Source organism: Myotis yumanensis, unplaced genomic scaffold, assembly GCF_028538775.1.
Source record: "Myotis yumanensis isolate MYYU_CA2020_CCGP unplaced genomic scaffold, mMyoYum1.0.hap1 SCAF_24, whole genome shotgun sequence".
Classification (NCBI taxonomy): Eukaryota; Metazoa; Chordata; class Mammalia; order Chiroptera; family Vespertilionidae; genus Myotis; species Myotis yumanensis.
The window spans coordinates 482,877-503,708 of NW_027223775.1; the positions used below are offsets into that span (position 1 = coordinate 482,877).

General features: G+C 43.3%; 1 protein-coding gene across 1 annotated transcript; it reads left to right on the top strand.

The window, feature by feature from the left end:
• The first annotated feature begins 19,711 nt into the window (after nt 1-19,711).
• Nucleotides 19,712-20,464, top strand: LOC139000648 (cyclin-Q-like). The gene has a single exon (XM_070402786.1). It carries the CDS (start codon nt 19,712-19,714, stop codon nt 20,462-20,464), a length of 753 nt encoding a protein of 250 aa, XP_070258887.1.
• The last annotated feature ends 368 nt before the right edge of the window (nt 20,465-20,832 follow it).

The following is a 20,832-nucleotide window of genomic DNA, read 5'->3' on the forward strand; positions in this document are numbered from 1 at the left end:
TCTGGTTAAATGGAAAGATCCAGAGTCTTGTTTATAGAAGGGTTCATTTATCAACCTTTGGCCGAGGATATACTTGTGTATTTCCAGAAAACTCCTCCAAGCCTGTGTGGTTCCTGCAACATGAATCTGAGAGGGGAACTGACCAAACTACTCTAATCACAGATAGCAGTGGCCCCAAGCAGCACACTGAGGAGACAGAGGAGAAACATCCAGAGATGGGGGATGGTGAAGATACCTTGCCATGCTAGCACTCATCAGCTGTGCATTGGGGCAGGTTGCCCATGACAAAGCCAAAAGAGATCAGACCTGCAGTGTCATTTCTCACCATTTGTCCACCATCCAAAACTCGAATATCATTGCTGTCATGTCACAAGCTAACAGTGCCTGGGAAAGGGATCCATAAAAAACTAATGGCCCCAAAAGAAGCCTACTATGAACGAATTCCTTAAATACCTGACAATAATATTTAAAGGGACATGAAAGAACTCAATCCTTATCACCGAATCTCCTTACATTTCCTTTTTAGAATAACCATTATTGTCTTTATTTCTGGTTCTTCTATGTTTGCTTCCAGTCTGAAGATGCAGAATGAAAAGTCTTAAAAGGATCTGAACCCAGCAAATGGCATACACCTTTCTAAATTAATTAAGAAAACAAAAAGGGGGAAATGTTGGGGCAAAGACCAACAGTAGGAAAAATATCAATGCAAGAAGTCCCACAGAAGGCGAATGGACTTTGATATTCAGCATGGCAGAAAATCAGCATTTCTTACCCTGCTGTGGAAAAAATGGCTGAAAGCAAGCTCCTAACATGATAATACTTTTATTGTTTACCAAACTTTACCATTGATATGCCTGTTTGTTTTGCTAAGGGGCAAATGTGTATTCAAGTAAATAAACGCTGATGGGTCCTGGGTTTCTGAGACCCTCTCCACTAGACAGAAATGTCTTCACCTGGCTCCCCCATGCCTTCTAAATTTGTAATTGTTGTCTAGTGTATTCATTTGAGTTCATTCACTTTTCCAGATCCTGAATCTTTGCTGCAAAAGGTTGCGGCAGGGAAGGTAAGGGAAGGTGGGGGTTAGGGAGAGAGATCAACCAAAGGACTTGTAGGCATGCATATAAGCCTGAAAATGCACACAGACACCAGTGGGGGTCATGGCATGAGGAGGGTGTAGGGGGAATAAAGGGGGATAAGGACACATATGTAATACCTTAATCAATAAAGAAAAAAAAAATAGCCCTTGCCGAAACCGGTTTGGCTCAGTGGATAGAGCGTCTGCCTGCGGACTGAAAGGTCCCAGGTTCGATTCTGGTCAAGGGCATGTACCTGGGTTGCAGCCACATCCCAGTGGGGAGTGTGCAGGAGGCAGCTGATTGATGTTTCTCTCTCATCGATGTTTCAAACACTCTATCTCTCTCCCTTCCTCTCTGTAAAAAATTAATAAAGTATATTTTAAAAAAATAGCCCTAGCTGGTTTGGCTCAGTGAATAGATTATTGGCTGCCAGACTGAAGGGTCCCAGGTTCAATTCCAGCCAAAGACACATGCTTGGGTTGTGGGCTGGTTCCCCAGTGTGAGGCGTGCAGGTGGCAGCGGATCAATGATTCTCACTCATCATTGATGTTTCTATCTCTCTCTCCATCTCCCTTTCTCACTGAAATCAATAAAAAGTATTTCAAAAAATAAAATATAAACAGATGAATAAAATAGAGCCAGGGTAAAAAATTATGTTTTAGAATATAATAGAAGGAATCCTACTATTTTTAGATATTTAATAATTCCTACAAATTTTGTGATAAAATATGTTTGCACTGTTTCGGTAATATTATATTTAAAATTTTTTAAACATATTTTTATTGCCTGCAACACTATATTATAAAAGGCTAATATGCAAATTGCCCCCTCAAACAGGAGTTTGACCAGGGGATCAACCATGGGGTGGGACTGTCTGGCTAGCGTCCCGGATGCACCCTCCAGCCAGCCCCTCACTGTTTTCTCTGCCCGCCCGCCCCACGCCCCGCAATGATCGAGGACCCGCCAGCCAGTAAGCTGCCCACAGCCCCTTCCCCTGGCCTTCATCTTCCCCCATCTGATCCCCCACTCCTTCCAGGTGGAGCCAGACAGCCAAACAACTGCATCCCCTCCCCCTGGCCAACCCGGAGATTGGGATGTGCAGGCCGGACACCAACCATGCACAAATTTGTACACTGGGTCTCCAGTATTATTATTTTAAAATTGTTTTTCTTGGAATATTATTGCTTATCGCATGTAAAATTATTACATTTAAAATAGTTTTTCTGGAAATATTAACAGTTATTCAATGTAACATTATGATGCTGAAATCATTTTTCTTAAAATATTAAAAAAATAAATATAAAAAGGAGGGACATCGTATCAACATGGATTAAAAGGAATGCATTCCTCACTCTGGTGTTACTTCTTACCTCACTAATTAGAAGCTGAAGAATTATTTCCTAACTATGAAACAATAAGATAGTGTTCAGTACAGATGCCCATCCACTACTCACTTTCCACTTGGCTTCCTGAAATTAAAGTGCAGCATTCCTTTTAAAACAGCTCATTTCTGTAATCCATGAGAGGCTGTAGCCTTTACCTTGACTTCCCATCCCAGTAGTGCTTTGCCTTGGAACAGAATGGGCAGGTCTTGTAGGTGGAGGATCCCAACTTCTTGAAGATGGAGCCCTTTTCAGTGGAAGGGAACCCACCTGTGGAGCCACTTCTGTCAAGATTAATTGTATGTCTGCCATCCTCTGTGTCATAAATAACATCATTCTACTTGAGTAGGGTCACCATTTGTTAAATGGTCAAGTCTGGTTATTGTGTATAAATCTTTACCAAACAGGATCATGGTCATAAGCATGCTGGTTAGCCCAAAATGATAAAATTCTATCTTTACATGTCTTCAGTACAGTGCTCAGAGTTATTGAAAATCAGTTTGGATAACCGAGAAAGAACTGAAGCATATATACGTGCCAAAAAAAAAACAAAACAAAACACACACACACACACACACACACAACCACACACACACAAACACCGGAATTTGAATGCAGAGAAGCCAGATATAGTAAGTGAAAGAAGTTATTTTAAAGATACAAGAAAACCGTCTCAACTAGTCTTCAAATTAGTTTCATCTCAATAAAAGCTCTTTAAATGTGTGATGTCATAGTTAAAAATTAAGATATAAAAAGTCAAAACATGATGCATCACAAAAAAGTGTTATTTAACGAATGTTAGCATATAACTAGTAGCCCGGTGCATGAAATTTGTGAACTGGGGTATGGGGGAAAGGTGCCTCAGTCTGGCCTTCACCCTCTCCAATCTGAGACCCCTCAGGGAATGACCAACTACCTGTTTGTGCCCAATGTTTTAACAGATAACAGCTCCATTGTTGTTTCTTTCTCATGCTTAAAACCATTGCAATTAGTAGGTATTCAAAGTGTGTCTACATCTTTGGGGGACACACTGTATATCTCTAGTTAGCGGTGAAAGAAACCAACAGCAGATTTGGAGCCCCCAGGCAGGGAACCTTGCTCACTCCCCACATGTCTCCCACTTCACTTTCCACCTTCATGGCCAGCAGGAGAATCAATGTTTTCTCTCATTAATTCAGAAAAGCACATCCTGTCACCTGCTGCCTGGCAGGAGTGCGCTAAGCCCCAAGCAAGTGAGGCTCAGTCAGGACAGCCTTTGCTCATGGGTGCTGGCACCAAAAGTGCACATTCCTTCTCTACAGTCGCCCCAACTATCCCACTGTTCCACTTTGAGGACGGAATTCCTCTCCGCCTCTGGGTTCTTGATCTTGAACACTGATCTAAGGCACCTCAGCGAGGGCTGCCTGTGCCCACCAGGTGTGTCTGTCTGCACCTGCTCCTGCCTCAGCACCTGCATTAACCCCCCAAGAGGTGATCCCTTAGCTGCACTGGCCTCCATGGGAACAGGGCATCAACACTCCGCCCTCTCACTGTGATCTCACAGGCGCCCACTCTAAGCAGCCAGAACATCCAGACACTCTTCAAAGGACGTGAGCGCATCAGAGGGGATGTGTGCACATCCTGTGGGGTGTTCGGCATGTGGGGTTGATAGAAGTGCGGTGGGGAGAGGTGGGGGGAACTTGTTCACACCTTGGTTTGCAACTGTTGCAGGCGCGGAAGGGTGACAGTGTGCTGGGGGATGTTTGCATGCCAGGGGGTATGTGCACACTGGAGGCCTCTGGCTTTGCAGATCCACAAACCCCCGTGGTGCGGCCAGGAGGACGTCAGTCTGGCCTGCCACGGTGGCTGTCCCTGCGATCCTGCACCTTCTGGGCCAGGAGGTGGATCTTGCGCAGCCACTCCTGGGCGCTGATGGCCTGCAGGCGCTACTTCAGCTCAGCCTGCATGCTCCACTTGGTGCGCTCACAGCTGTCACCACCACCATGTGGGAGTACAGGCTGCCCTCCTCCGGCCTGCCTCCCCTATCCAGAGGCTCTCTGCACTGCTCACCTGTCCAGAGTGACTGGGCCTGGGCGGAAGCCAAGCGTCCTGCCCTGCCTAACCCCTGTCGATCCGCCCCTGTCCAAGCTGCCTCCCCTCCCAGCAGGGTCACAGATCCCTGTCTTGGTCCCATGGACAGCCTCAAGCACTGCCCCTCGCCCGGCAAGGTCACAGATCCATGTCTTGGTCCCATGGGCAGCCTCAAGCACTGCCCCCTGCCCATCAGGGTCACAGATCCGTGTCTTGGTCCTGTGGACAGCCTCAAGCACTGCCCCCCACCCAGCAGGGTCACGGATCCGGGTCCCGGGACCGCAGACAGCCTCAAGTACTGCCCCCAGCCCGCCAGGACATGGATCCGGGTTCCAGACCGTGGAGAGCATCAAGTGCTCCCCGCTGCCCGACAGGTTATGAATTCGGGTCCGGACCACAGAAAGCCTCAAGCACTGCCCCCCGCCCGCCAGGTCACGGATCTGGGTCCTGGACTGCGGACAGCCTCAAGCACTGCCCCCCACCCAGCAGGGTCAAAGATCCGGGTCCCGGACCGCAGACAGCCTTGCCCACTGCCACTCGCCTTCAGCATGCAAATTAGCCGCCATCTTGTTGCTTCAGAGTGGGGCTCCCCACTAAGGTGCCTGGCCAGTCTGGGTGAGGGGATGATGGCTGTTTGCAGCTGGTCACAACCCCTTCAGGGGTGACGGGCAAGTGTGGCTGAGGGGATGATGGCTGTTTTCAGGCTGGTGGGCAACTGAGACTCCCAACCTCTCCTTTTTTTCTTATTCTGGGATTTATTTACCATCTATGGCTGTCACTGGAGCTGAGAGCCGGTTTTAGCTCTGAGGCTCGACTCCAGCTATGAGACCTCCGCTGCTGAAAGCAGGGATCTCGGTTTGTTTGGGTTCTATACTTGTAACACTGTTGCCATCTTGCTGGTTGAAGCCCGGCTGACTGAAAGCAGGTTTCTTGTGAATGTTTACCTTCTATATTTGCAACAATGTTTCTAAGAGTTGCAGCTCAGAGGCCGGCAGCAGCAGGCGGGGAACCTTGGCTTCCTCTGTCACTGGAGCAAGCAAGAATCCTGTTCACTTCAGTGCCTGGCTGCCGGCCACCATCTTGGTTGGCAGTTAATTTGCATATCTCCCTGATTAGCCAAAGGGAAGCGTTCGGGGCCACGGTCAATTTGCATCTTTCTCTGTTATTACATAGGATTCCTACAGTTCATTTATAAAATAATTCTTTGATCAGAATACTATACTCTATGTTAATAGTATTTAAAGGAAACATGTTGAATAATACATAATTAAAAATCACTGTTTTCATTTTTAAATAGAAAATAGGCTTATCTTCTAATTCTGTAATTTTTCCTGGAAAGAAGAACTATGAGCATCCTCATATGTGGCAAAATATGAACTGGCAAACTCTTCTCCAAATCACCTAGGTGGGAAAAACAGGAACATTCACCTTCATCTTGCACAAACTCTGCAAGAACACTTTAGGAAATTTTCCGTGAAATGTCACACACCTAATTATCACAAATGGACACTAAATCTTTGAAACTGGGAAAACGGGTTAATATGAAACCAACTTTTCCTGCTACAGATATATTGAAATGAAAGTACCTTCCTTTCATAGTCAGTAAAATAAGTAAATAGATAATTAAAAGACAACTTCCCTGAAAATAGCTCATCAACATATTTATTCATGTTTCATATTCCTCATATACAAGAAAGAAAGAAAGAAAGAAAGAAAGAAAGAAAGAAAGAAAGAAAGAAAGAGAGAAAGAAAGAAAGGAGGATGAAATTGGAGAATCATTGGTTTTTAGCCTTTGCCTGAGTCAGAGACCACTTGGTGAATCTATTTAATACCATAGATATTTCTCTTATGTAGTTTCCAAATGGAAAGTTCTCTACACCAAACGTAGGTACAAGATCACCTTATCAAAATAATAATAGAGATTATTATTTTACACAGTACAGTGTTGCACATTCCTATAGTAAAAACGATTATTTCAAATCCAATTCTAAATAATGAAGTGTGTGTCCTTGAAGTTTATATAGTTAGACTAACTTTTATTTCAGTGGGTATTTTCCAAGGTGAACTGATGTCCTTTTTTCAGACGAAAGAACTGCACTTTCAGAACAAATTCTTAGTACTTCAATAAGTATGAATCTTCACTTTAAACCTACATAACTTCTTGTTCCCAAAGTGTAACATTCTAACATAAGATCAATACAATTGAATTCTTCAGAGAACTGTTGAAGTGACTAGAGGCAAACAGTAATGCAAAAATAGACTGAATTTAGCTTGAGGTTTAAATCCTATCCCTGTAAGGTCATTAGGAATGTTTCACACATTACATATTGCATTCATTATTATAAGTGCTATACCTCTTTAGCAATTACAAATCATATTGATCATCAGTATACATTCTCAATCAAATGAATGGTACCATTCCTTTTGCTTTGAAAGATATGGATGAAATTGAGGTGTATCTCTTCATTCAATGTTACCATTTTCACACCAATAATGATTTCATGCTCATATCTTTATTTTTAATTATTTAAAAACATTTGAGTTACTGACAGTTTCTGCACTTTTTAGTGAATTTATAGGAGTTAATATGATCACATAGGCTTCAGGTACAGATACAGATACCTCATTTGTATATTGTATTATGTGTTTACCTAAGTCAGATCTCTTACCATCCACAGATTCTAAAACATTACCTAAGTGTTTTCCATCTGAGGGATGTGCTTTTGCTTCTCTCACTTCCTCCTCTTCCACTTCTCAGATTTCTTACATCACCTCTATTTCTTGATGGAAGTGGTGCCCTCTGTCCACACCCACTTTGAAAAGATGGTTTCTTGGTGTAGTCTACTTTAATTGTTATTCCATTCACAGACTAAAATGGGTACACATCATATCAACACTACATAACATTTAACCTGAACAAATAACTGTTTGAAACCTACCAATTACTGCAATCAAAATCAAGATCCACCTCAAATTCTTCCCCCAAACCAAGCATTTCCTTCATAAATGATAGAGTCCTTTTTCTTTGTAATTTTATGAAACACTTCATTATTAACAATATTCCATTGAGCTATTCAACACAGAACCATATATGTTGGTTAATAAAAGTCCTCCAAAGACCTCTAGTCATAAGGACTAAAATGTCTCACATTCCAGGAGAAAACACATACCTTCCATTGTTGTTTTTTAATGGGCTTATTCTTGGTTTTCTGGAGAGAGAGAAAGGGAGAGGGATAGAGAGATGGAAACATAGATGGAAGAGAAATATTTTGATCAGCTGCTTCCTTTAATGTCTCATACTGGCGAACCAGCCAGCACCCTAGGCATGTGTCCTGACCAGGAATAGGTGACGAGACATCTTGGTTCACAATTCTATCCTCAGCCATTGAGAAATACTGACTGGGCAATGTGGATTACTTTTTAGAATGTGTCTGTTACTTCACTTATGTTTTGACAACATCAATTTCATTATTTTTCAGTGCACCAGGCTTACATAAACTATTTATTTTTAAAACAATTATTCATTCAAAATGATTAGGTAATTTATTCCTTCTCTACCACATCTCAGAATTCTTACTTAAATTATTTCTTCAGTTAAAATGACAGAAAAAAAGTCCAGTATGACTGAAACTCTGTATTTACATAGTTATGATTGGTTTATCCATTCTATTTTTAATAAGCCCCTTACACAATCTTTAGTATTATGTAACTACACTGTTTTATGTTAAATATGGTTCTAAGAAAACAAGCCATCTTGCAGGGGAGAGCTGCTATGACTAGGAACCCAGCCTCACCTCCACCCAGATCAGCCTCAGACATCACCTGAGATCCTAGGGGCACTCTGGCCAAAGACCTTCTTATGGCAGCAGCAGACCCACAGACACCACAACTCCACGACTCCACCGCAACGGCCTCCTGTGAGTCTTGGAGTGCACAATTGAATTGCCGGTCCACTCTGCGGCCATTGACCCCTCGTGCCCTGGCACCTGGGTTCTGCAGTGATAGCTAAAATGGGGAGAAAACAACCCCCAAAGGAGAAAAAAGGAGGACCTGCCAGAAGAGGAACTAATTAAATGGAGGCATACAATATGTTCAAAAAGGAATTCAGAATAAGGGTCATACAGTTCATGCACCAGATGCATGGGAAATCCACAACTTATGTAAGAATCAAGGAAAAATGAAAAAAAATGATAATAACTACAATGAAAAATACGATGGAAGGTTTCAATAGTAGACTAGCAGGAGCAAAGGATTGAATCAGTGACTTAGAAGACAGGGCAGATTAACACACCCTGAACAACACCATTTGAACAGCAATTGGAGAGGAAAAATAGAAAGCCAGTGGATATCCTAAGGGAGATTGGGGACAACATGAAACAAAGTAATATATGTATAATAATGGTGTCAGAAGGTCAAGATGAGGAACAAGGATTAGGAAACATATTAGAAGAAATAATGACAAAAACTTCCTGATCTTGGGAAGAAAAAGTCACACAAGCACAGACAGTACCGAACAAGATGCACCCAATAAGACCTATACCAAGTCACATTGTAATTATAATGGCAAACAATAACCACACAAACAATTTTAAAGGCTGCAAGAGAGAGAGACAGAATTACCTACAAAGGCTCTCCTGTTAGATTATCAAATGATTTTCAAATGATTGTTAACAGAAACAAATCAGGCCAGAAGGGAATGAAAGGAAATATACAAAGTGATGCGAAACAAGGGAACAAATCCAAGAATACTTATCCAGCAAGGCTATCATTCAAAACTATAGGGGAATTCAGTATCTTCACAGGAAAAAAAAAATCTAAGGGAGTGTTTCACTACTAAGCCATCAATGCAAGAAATACTAAAGGGACTGTTTTAAAAAGAAGGAATAGAAGAGACAGAAGAAACACAGGCATAACGAAAAAAAGTGGCAACACATCAGGACCTATCAAAATAACCTTAAACCTAAATGGACGAAACACTCCATTCAAAAGATATAGGATGGCTAAAATTATAATAAAACAAACCCATATGTATGCTGTCTACGAGAGACCCACCTCAGAATAAGGGAATCACAGGGACTGAAAGTGGAAGGAGAGAAAACATTTTTCAGGCAAAGCGGGGGGCGGGGAGAAACTAGGGGAGCAATAATTATATTTGAAAAAATAAATCTCAAGAAGCCAAGATGGTGGTGGGCGTCCCAGGGCTTGTCCTGGAGCAAATGGAGTGAGCAGCTGAAACTAATAACACCCACCCTGAACTGGCGAAGTACACTCAGCTGGTGAGACAGTTTGCAGCCAGGAAGGGCCGAGTTCCTCTGTAAGGTAAAAACCAGGGATCTGGGCAGGAAAGTTTGACAGACCTCTGAGCCCACAGGTGCAGAGGGAGACCACGGGGCACACAGCCACGACTCTTGGGACAGGCACAGCCCCTGACTGTGGAAAGGACATCCAGGGGACTGTTGGTGCAGGGGGATTAGAGATCTGGTTTCCGTAATTACAGAGAACTGAGCCTAAAAGGGGCAGCCTGAAGCGCTGACTAGGCCATGCAGTGCTGGTAAGAGAGGAGCTTACAGAGACTCAGCCTTCCCCGTTTCTGTGGCTGGCATTTGTTGATTGTTTTCGCTGAACCCTGTTCAGAGGACATTTCGGATACAGACACTCACCGGTGCTGAAGAGGGGGAGCAGGTGCGGAGGAGTGGAATCTGGGGAGAGGCTGGGGAGAGAAGGGGGAGGCAGGAGAAGTGGCAATAAATTGAGTGCTGAGTCACCCATGAGCACAGGACTTGGGCAGCCATTTTCTCCTGAGGTTATAATTCCTCCCTCCAGGCTCCAGGCAAGGAATACATCCACACCCAGATTCCACCCTGAATGAGGTGAAGGATTAAAATAATCTGATTAGTCCCTGGGAGTTAACAGGGTTTGGCCTATAGAATGGCTTTCTGTCCCAGCAATGACAACAACAGCAACCAGAACAAAAAGCACAGACATTGCTGAAAACTGGGATCTTAAACCAGCCAAAGGAATGACATTTCAATTATTAATTTTTATGTATTATTATTTTGTTAGCTTTTTTCTTTTTTCTTTTTGCTTAGTTCCCCCCCCCCCACTTTCTTTTTGTTTGTTCCTTTATTTCCTACTTTTTTTCACAGCATTTTTTCAACCAAGTGAGCAGCAGACACGTGAGCGGCGCACACTTGTCCCGGGAACATCAGCCCCATGTACAGCCTGCCTCGAGCCTAAGAGCAGCAGCCTCATGTGGCCTACCCCTGTCCAAGGTGCAGCAGCTGTGTGAGTGGCCTGCTTCCCTGTCCAAGGAGCCACAATCACGCAAGCAATCTGACCTGTCCAAGGAGGAGCAGCCTCACGAGCAGTCGTCCTACGACTGAGGAGCGGCAGCTCTGCGCAGCCTGCCCCCATCTGAGGAGCAGCAACTGTGAACACCCTGCACTAGTCCAAGGAGCAGCAGCTGCACAAGCATCTTGCCCTTGTCCAAGCAGCAGCAGCCGCACAAGGACCCTGCCCAATCTGAGGAACAGAAGTTGTGTGAGCAGCCCACACCCATCTGAGGAGCAGCAGTTCTGTGAGCAGCCTAGCCTCATTCCAGGAGCTGCAGCAGCCCATCCCAGACTGAGAAGGAGCAGCTGAACGAGCAGACCGCCCACGTCCGAGGATCGGCAGCCCTGTGCAGCATGCACCAGTCTGAGGAGCAGAGCCAGAACAGCCTGCACCTGTCCAGTGAGCTGCAGATGGGAGGGTGGCACGTCCATGTCTGAGGAGGAGCAGCCACGCGTGCAGCTCACTGCTGTCCAAAGAGCAGCAGCCTCGCAAGCAGCCGACCCCCTCCTTAGGAGCAGCAGACTTGCAATCAACCTGTCCAAGTCCTAGGAGCAGTAGCCCCACAAAGAGTCCACCACATCAGAGGAACAACAGCAGCATGCAGCCAGCCCCCATCCAAGGATCAGCAGCCTCCTGATCACCACACCCTCTGTCTGAGGAAGAGCAGCTGTGTGTGAAGCCTCCCCCCACCAGCCAGAGGAGCCACCACAGCTGTGAACAGCACCCACCAGTGGAGCAGCTGAGAACAGAGGAGCAGCTGCTACCACAACCGCCCAAGGAGGAACCACAGCCCGAGGAGCCACTGCTACCCATGGAGCAGCCCCTGAATGACTCAACATCTAGATATGTTGGTGAGATCAAACATGGGTAGACAAAGAAACCCCCATAGGAAACAACAGGAGGAGTTGCCAAAATAGTAGCTAATTGAAACTGAGGCATGCAGCATGACAAAAAAAGAATTCAGATTAAGGGTCCTAGAATGCACAAACCAGATGGAGGAAAAAATCAACAACTTATTCAAGAATCAAAAAGAAACGGATGAAAAATATCAATAAATTATGTAAGAACCAAGAAGAAATGAAGAGTGATATAGCTACAATTAAAAACACCATTGAAAGTTTCAACAGTAGACTAGGAGAAGCGGAGGACCGAAATAGCGAATTAGAAGACAGGGAATCAAAACACACCCAAATTGAACTACAATTGGTGAAAAAAAATTAAAAGACAGGAAGAGAGCCTAAGGGAGCTTTGGCTCACCGTGAAATGAAACAACATACGAATAATAGGGATGCCAGGACAACAGAAAGAGGAACAAGGGTTAGAAAACCTATAGGAAGATATAATGTCAGAAAACTTCCCGGAGATGGGGAAGTATAAAGTCACACAAGCACAGAGAGTCCCAATCAATGTGAACCCAAAACACCCACACCAAGACTCATCATAATCACCATTTCAAATGTTCGGGACAAAGAGAGAACCTTAAAGGCTGCAAAGGAGAGACGGAAAGTTACATACAAGGGATCTCCCATTAGATTATCAAATGATTTGTCAACAGAAACACATCAGGCCAGAAATGAATGGATGGAAATTTACAAAGTGATGCAAAGCAAAGGACTGAATCCAAGAATACTCTATCCAACAAGGCTATCATTCAAAATTGACGGTGAAATAAGGAGCTTCACAGACAGATAAAAGGCTAAGTGCGTTTATAACTACCAAGCCAGCAATGTAAGAAATGCTAAAAAGACTGGTATAAAAGAAAGAAAGAAAAAGCTAAGACAGAAAACAGGCAGAAAAAATAGAAATGGCTACAAACAAGTACCTTTCAATAATAACTTTAAATGTAAATTGAATAAATGCTCCAATCAAAAGACATCAAGAGGCTGAATGGATAAAAAACCATGACCCACATGTTTGCTGTCTACAAAAGACCCACCTCAGAAAAGGGACTCACACAGACTGAAAGTAAAGGGATGGAAAAAGATCTTTCAGGCAAATGGAAATGAAAAAAAAAAAAAAAAAAACAAGCTGGGGTAACAATACTTATATCAGACAAAATAGATCTCAAAATGAAGGCCATAACAAGAGATAAGGAAGTCCAATTCATAATACTAAAGGGATCAATACAAGAGGATATAACCCTGATAAACATAAATGCACCCAATGCAGGAGCACCCAAATACTTAAAAAAAAAATCTCCTGCAAGATATCAAGGGAAAGATCGACAACAATAAAATCATAGTAGGGGACTTTAATATGCCACTGACATCACTGGATAAATCCTCTAGACAAAAAATTGGCAAAGAAACAGCAATCCTAAATGACTCACTAGATCAGGTGGACTTAGGTGACATCTTCAGAACATTTCACCCCAAAGCCAAGGAATATACGTTCTTCTCAAGTGTTCATTTGACATTTTCAAATATAGAGCACATATTGGGTCACAAACAAAGTCTCCCCAAATTCAAGAAGATTGAAATCATACCAAGCATCTTCTCAGACCACGATGGCATAATGTTAGAAATAAACTACAATAAAAACAACCCAAAATTCTCAAACACCTGGAAGCTGAATAGCACATTATTAAATATTGATTGGTTTACCAATGAGATCAAAGAAGAAATTAAAAATATCCTGGGAATTAAGGACAATGAAAACACAACAATCAAAAACCTATGGGACACAATGGAAGCAGTTCCAAGAGGGAAGTTTATAGTTCTACAGTCCTATCTCAAAAAACAAGAAAAAATGGTAGTAAATCATGTAACTCTACATCTCAAAGGACTAGAAAGAGAGCAACAAGAAAAGGCCAGAGTGAGCAGAAGGAAGGAGATAATAAAGAGTAGAGCAGAAATAAATGACATAGAGACCAAAAAACAATACATAAAATCAATGAAACCAAGAGCTGGTTCTTTGAAAGGATAAACAAGATTGATGAACCTCTTGCCAGGCTCACCAAGAACCAAAGTGAGAGGACCCAAACAAAGAAAATCAGAAATGATAGGGGCAAAATGACAACAGACACCACAGAAATGCAAATGAATGTTAAAAAATATATAGAGAACTCTACTCCAACAAACTAGACAACCTGGAGGGAATGGACACGTTCCTAGAAAAATACAGCATTACAAAACTCAATCAGGAAGAATCTAAGCATCTCAAAAGGCCAATAACTATGGAAGAAATTGAAGCAGTCATCAAAAAGCTTCCAGAACACAAAAGCCCAGGACCAGACAGCTTCACAGGGGAGTTTTACCAAACATTCAAGGAAGAACTAAAACCTACCCTGCTCAGACTATTCAAAAAAATTCAAGATTTAGGAACACTTCCAAACTCATTCTATGAAGCCAGCATCACCCTAATATAAAACCAGGTAAAGACAACACAATGAAAGAGAATTACAGGCCAATATCCCTCATGAATATAGATGCCAAAATCCTCAACAAAATGTTAGCAAAATATCAGATCCAGCAGTACATCAGAAAGATTATACAGCATGACCAAGTAGGATTTATCTCAGGGATGCAAGGATGGTACAATATTCGCAAATCAATAAATGTGATACATCCCATAAACAAATTGAAAGAAAAAAAAAACACATAGTCATATCAATTGATGCAGAAAAAGCATTTGACAAAAGCCAACACGCATTCTTGATAAAAACTCTCAGCAAGGTGGGAATAGAAGGATCATACCTCAACATAATAAAAACCATATATGACGAACCCACAGACAATATCATACTCAATCAACAAAAACTAACAGCATTTCCCCTAAGAACAGGAACAAGACAGGGATGCCCACTCTCACCACTCCTGTTCCACATAGGACTGGAAGTATTAGTCATTGCAATTAGAGAAGAAGATGAAATAAAAGGCATCAAAATTGGAAAAGAAGAAGTAAAACTGTCCTTATTCGCAGAAGACATGATATTATACATAAAAAACCCTAAAGTTTCCATCAAAAAACTATAAGACTTAATAAATGAATTTGGCAATGTAGCAGGATACTAAATTAATGCCAAGAAATCTATGGCATTTCTAAGCACCAATAGTGAACTTACAGAAAGGGAGACTAAAAAAACAATCCCATTTACCATCACACAAAAAAATTAATACCTAGGAATAAACTTAACTAAGGAGGTAAAAGACCTACTCAGAAAACTACAGGACGTTGAAAAATGAGATAGAGGAAGACATAAACAGGTGGAAGAACATACCGTGTTCTTGGATTGGTAGAATCAACATCATAAAAATGTCCATACTACTCAAAGCAATCTATAAATTCGATGCACTTCCCATTAAAATACCAACGGCATATTTCACAGACCTAGAATGAACTCTCCAAAAATTCATCTGGAATAAAAAAAGACCCCGGATACCTGCAGCGGTCCTGAGAAAGAACAAAGTAGGTGGGATCTCAATACCAGATATCATGCTGTATTACAAAGCCACTGTACTCAAAACTGCCTGGTACTGGCACAAGAACAGACATGTACATCAATGGAATAGAATAGAGAGCCCAGAAATCGGCCCAAACCAATTTGCTCAATTAATATTTGACAAAGGAGGCAAGAACATACAATGGAGTCAAGATAGTCTCTTCAAAAAACGGTGTTGGGAAAATTGGACAGATACATGCAAAAAATAAAACTAGACCACCAACTTACACCATACACAAAAATAAACTCAAAATGGAGAAAGGGCTTAAATGCATGACAGGAAACCATAAAAATACTAGACGAATCCAAAGGCAACAAAATCTCAGACATATGCCAAAGCAATTTCTTCACCAATACACCTCCTAGGGCATTTGAAACTAAAGAGAAAATAAACAAATGGGACACCATCAAAATTAAAAGCTACTGCACAGCAAAAGAAACCATCAACACAACAACAAGAAAGCCCACTGCATGGGAAAACATATTTGCCAATGGTATCATCGGTAAGGGTTTAATGTCCAAAATTCATAGGGAACTCATACAACTTAACAAAAGGAAGATGAACAATCCAATAAAGAAATGGGCAACGGACCTAAATAGATACTTTTCAAAAGAGGACATTCAGAAAGCCAAGAGACATATGAAAACATGCTCAGAGTCAGTAATCATCCGAGAGATGCAAATCAAAACATCAATGAGGTACCATCTCACACCTGTCAGAATGGCTATCATCAACAAATACACAAATGACAAGTGTTGGATAGGATATGGAGAAAAAGGAACCCTTCTGCACTGATGGTGGGAAAGCAGACTGGTGCAGACACTAAGGAAGACAGTATGGAGTTTCCTCAAAAAATAAAAATGGAACTCCCATTTGACCCCGTGATCCAACTTCTAATATATCCCAAGAAAACAGAAACACCAATTATAAAGGATATATGCACCCCTATGTTCATAGCAGCACAATTCACCATAGCTAAGATCTGGAAACAGCCTAAGTGCCCATCAGTAGATGAGTGGATTAGAAAACTGTGGTACATCTACATGATGGAATACTATGCTGCTGTAAAAAATAAGGAATTCTTGCCATTTGCAACAGCATGGATGGGACTGGAGAGCATTATGCTAATGAAATAAGCCAGTCAATGAAGGAAAAATGCCACATGATCTCACTCATTTATGGATAACAAGGACCATTATCAATTTATGAACACAAATAGATACAGAGGCAGAGCAGCCTGGAACAGACTGTCAAACTATAGCGGGAAGGCCAGTAAGGGTTGGGGGTTAGGAGGGGAGGGTTAAGAAATGAACCAAAGACTTGTATGCATGCATATAAGCATGACCAATGCACATAAGACACTGGGGGGTAGGGGAGGCCAGGGGATTGTCCAGGGCGGGAAAAAAAGGAGACATGTGTAATACTCTTTGTAATACTTTAAACAATAAAACAACTTAAAAATAAAAGAAAAAATAAATCTCAAAGTAAAGGTCATAAAAAAGAGATAAGACCAATTGCTATGAAGTGCTCTGACACCCAGGGGGTAGACTCGCAATGCAAGAGCTGCCCTTGGTGGTCAGTGAGTTCCCACAAGGGGAGCGCCACTCAGCCGGACTGGGCTGACGACTGGCAAGTGGAGCAGCAGTGTCAGGAACCTCTCCAACCTCCACAGCAGCGCTCAGAATGTTTGGCAATGTGATTAAGCCTAAGCCATCATTCGGACATCTCCTGAGGGCTCCCAGACTGCCAGAGGATGAGGGACTCTGCCAGGTGTACAAAGTTCATTCACTGGGCCTCTAGTATTACAAATAAACTACAATAAAATATAACAAAATCCAAATACTTGGAGGGTAAGTAGTCCTTTATTAAATAAATGCAGGCCCAGGGTATGAATTTTTGCAGGGAAGCAGTCCGGTCGACGTCCCCAGATGGGGGCACATGGGGCCAGGCTGGCAGGGATTAGTGACCATTAACACTTAACCAGAAGGCCATGCCTCCAATCTGGGTGTTAGCGCATATCGGAGGTGTGGCTGACAAGGGGGAAGGCCGTGGGTGGTTTGCTTATCAGCCCCGCCCCCCATAGGGAGTTGGGGGCAGATGGGAGGCCAGGCTGGTCAGGGATATGGCCTATTGGGGCCCAGATAAGGCTGGTTGGCTGCCGCAATGCAAGTCATAGCCACCAGCCATTCTGGTCATTCTGCCTTTCTGGTCACAGGGCTTTTATGTACAAAGATAGATGACTGGATTACCAAAGAGATTAAAGAAGAAATTAAATTCATCGTGGAAATAAATGACAATTAAAAATAAAACTCCAAAATCTATGGGACACACTGAAAGTAGTCCTTAGAGGGAACTTCATAGCATTACAGGCCTAACTCAAAGAACAAGAAAAACAGTTAACAAATTATCTAAGCCCCACAACTGAAAAAGTTAGAGAGAGCAACAAGCAAAGCCAAAACTGAGCAGCAGGAAGGAAATAATGAAGATCACAGCAGAAATAAATGACATAGAGACCAACAACCCCACAAAAGATTAATAAAGACATGAGCTATTTCTTTGAAAGGATAAACCAGATTGATTAAACTCTAGCTAGGCTCACCAACAGAACCCAAATAAACAAAATCATAAATGAACTAGGCAAAATAGCAAAAGACCCAACAGATAAAAAAGGATTGTAAATAATTACTATGGACAACTCTACTCCAACAAACTGATCAACCATGAAGAAATGGACATATTCCTAGAAAAATACAATCTTCCTAACGTCAATTAGGAAGAATAAAACATAGGACTAGCCCAATAACTACTCAGGAAATTCAAGCAGTCACACAAAAAAACTTGTAGCAAACAAAAGCCTGGGCTAGATAGTTTCACAGGGAGTAAAACCTTCTTCTCAGACTATTCCATAAAATTCAAAGGAAGTACCATTTCCAAACGCTTTCTATGAAGCCAGCATTACTCTAATCACAAAACCAGATAAAGAAAAGACAAAGAAAGAAAAATGTAGGCCAATATATCTCTGATGAACATAGATGTTACAATCCTCAACAAAACTCTTACAAATCGGATGCAACATGACATTGGCATGAGCATACACCATGACAAAGCGGATATATTCTCGGGAAGTAGGATGGGACAACATCCAGAAATCAATAAATGCGATGCATCACATAAACAAATTGAGAGATATTCATATCAATTGGTGCAGGAAAAGCATTTGACAAAATCCAACACCCAATTTTGAGAAAAACTCTAAGCAAACTGGCCGTAGAGGGATCATACCTCAACATAATATAGGCCTTATATGACAAACCTACAGACAACATCATACTCAATGGGCAAAAACTATTACTCTAAGAACAGGGACAAGACAGGGATGCCCACTCTCACCACTTCTGTTCGACAGAGTACTGGTAGTGCTAGCCAATGCAATCAGACAAGAAGAAGTCAAACAAGGCATGCTAAGTGGAAAAGAAGAAGTTAAACTGTCATTATTCGCAGATGGCATGGTACTGTCCACAAAAACTCCTAAAGACTCCATCAAAAAAACTAGGAGATTTAATGAATGAATTTGGCAATGTAGCAGGGTACAAAATTAACACCCAGAATTCTATGGCTTTTTGATACACCAATAATGAACTCACAGAAAGAGAAACTAAAAGTAAAAAAAAAAATCCCATTTACCAGTGCAACAAAGAATTAAGATACCTGGGAATAAACTTAACTAAGGAGGTAAAAGACCTGTTCATGGGAAACTACAGGAAATTGAAAAAGTGATAGAGGAAGACTAAAGCAAATAGAAGAACATAGCATATTCGTGGATTGGTATAAGCAACATCATTAAAATGTTCATACCACCCAAAGCAATCTACAGTGTTAATGTATTCCCCATTAAAATATCAATGGCATAGCCCAAAACCTAGAACAAAGATTCAAAAAATGCCTATGGAATGAAAAAAAAAAAAAATAGCCCCAAATAGTTCCAGCAATCTGGACAAAGAAGAGCAAAGTTGGAGGGATCACAACATCAGATATCAAGCTATATTACCAAGCGACCATTCTCAAAACTGCCTGTTACTGGCACTAAAACAGACATATAGCCCAATGGGACAGAACAGAGAACATAGAAGTCGACCCTAACCATAACGCCCAATTAATATTTGACAAAGGAGGCAAAAGCATAGAATGGAGTCATACAGTCTCTTCAATAATTGGTGTTGGAACCAGGGCGGTGGTCAAGCCCAGGCGGGGCGAGGCAGGTGGGGCGGGTTGGTGCTGGGCTGGGTGGGGCGGGACAGGGCAGGGCAGGGCTGCTGCACAGGGCACTAGGACCCAGCTGGCGCCGGCCACGCCCTGAGGACTCCTGCCCTTCTGGCCACTGTGGTCTGGGGCCTCCAGGCTGATCCCCATGGAGGACCTTCCCCTGGACAGCTGCAAAGAGGAGGACACGGCGCCCGGCGCCAAGGGGTGGCCCGCAGCCCAGGCGAGGGTGCACTTCCGTGTGACAAGCTTCATCATGGAGGCAGGTGTCAAGCTAGGGATGCAGTCCATTCCCGTCGCCACCGCCTGTGCCATTTACCACAAGTTCTTCTGCGAGATCAACGTGGACGCCTATGACCCCTACTTGGTCGCCATGTCTGCCCTTTACTTGGCTGGCAAAGTGGAAGAACAGCCCCTGCGAACCCGTGACATCATCAACGTGTCCAACAGGTACTTCCACCCGGGCAGCGAGCCCTTGGAGCTGGACTCCGGGTTCTGGGTGATCCGGGACAGCATTGCGCAGTGCGAGCTCCTTGTGCTGCGGGTACTGCGCTTCCAAGTCTCCTTTGAGCACCCACACAGGTACCTGCTCCACTACCTGATTTCTCTCAAGAACTGGCTGACTCCTTACAGCTGGCAACGGACCCCCATCTCTGTCACTGCCTGGGCCCTGCTGTGGGACAGCTACCGCGGGGGGCTGTGCCTCTGGTTCCAGGCTCAGCACATAGCGCTGGCGGTGCTCCACCTGCCCCTGCAGGTCTATGGGGTCGAGGTGCCCGCCGAGGCCGAGGCCGAGAAGCCTTGGTGGCAGGTGTTTAGTGACGACCTGTCCAAGCCAATCATTGATGACATTGTGTCTGATCTCAGTGGGATTTATACCATGGATACAGAGATGCCCTAAGGCCCTGGCCCAGGCCTGTCCAAAGAGATGCCTGGGACGCTCGGCTGCCAGCAGAAGGCGCCACCACATCGCCGTGAGGGCAGGTCCCCAGAGCGCTGGCTGGGAGGACTGGTTTTGTGCTGCTGGAGACTGGCCTCTGAAGGCGATGACATGCTGCCATGTTGATTCTCAGGCTTTGACTGACCCGGCAGCCATGGTCCAGAAGGCGATGGGAGCTGCACCTCCTGCGGGCAGGACCTTGCTGCGGGCGGCTCTGAGGTGTCCTGGTCTGCTTTTGTGCTTTGAAAGGACGCAGACTGCAGCGGAGCTTTGGGATCAGCGGAAGGAAAATCAAAGAACAGATGGGACTGTACCCCACGGGATTTTTT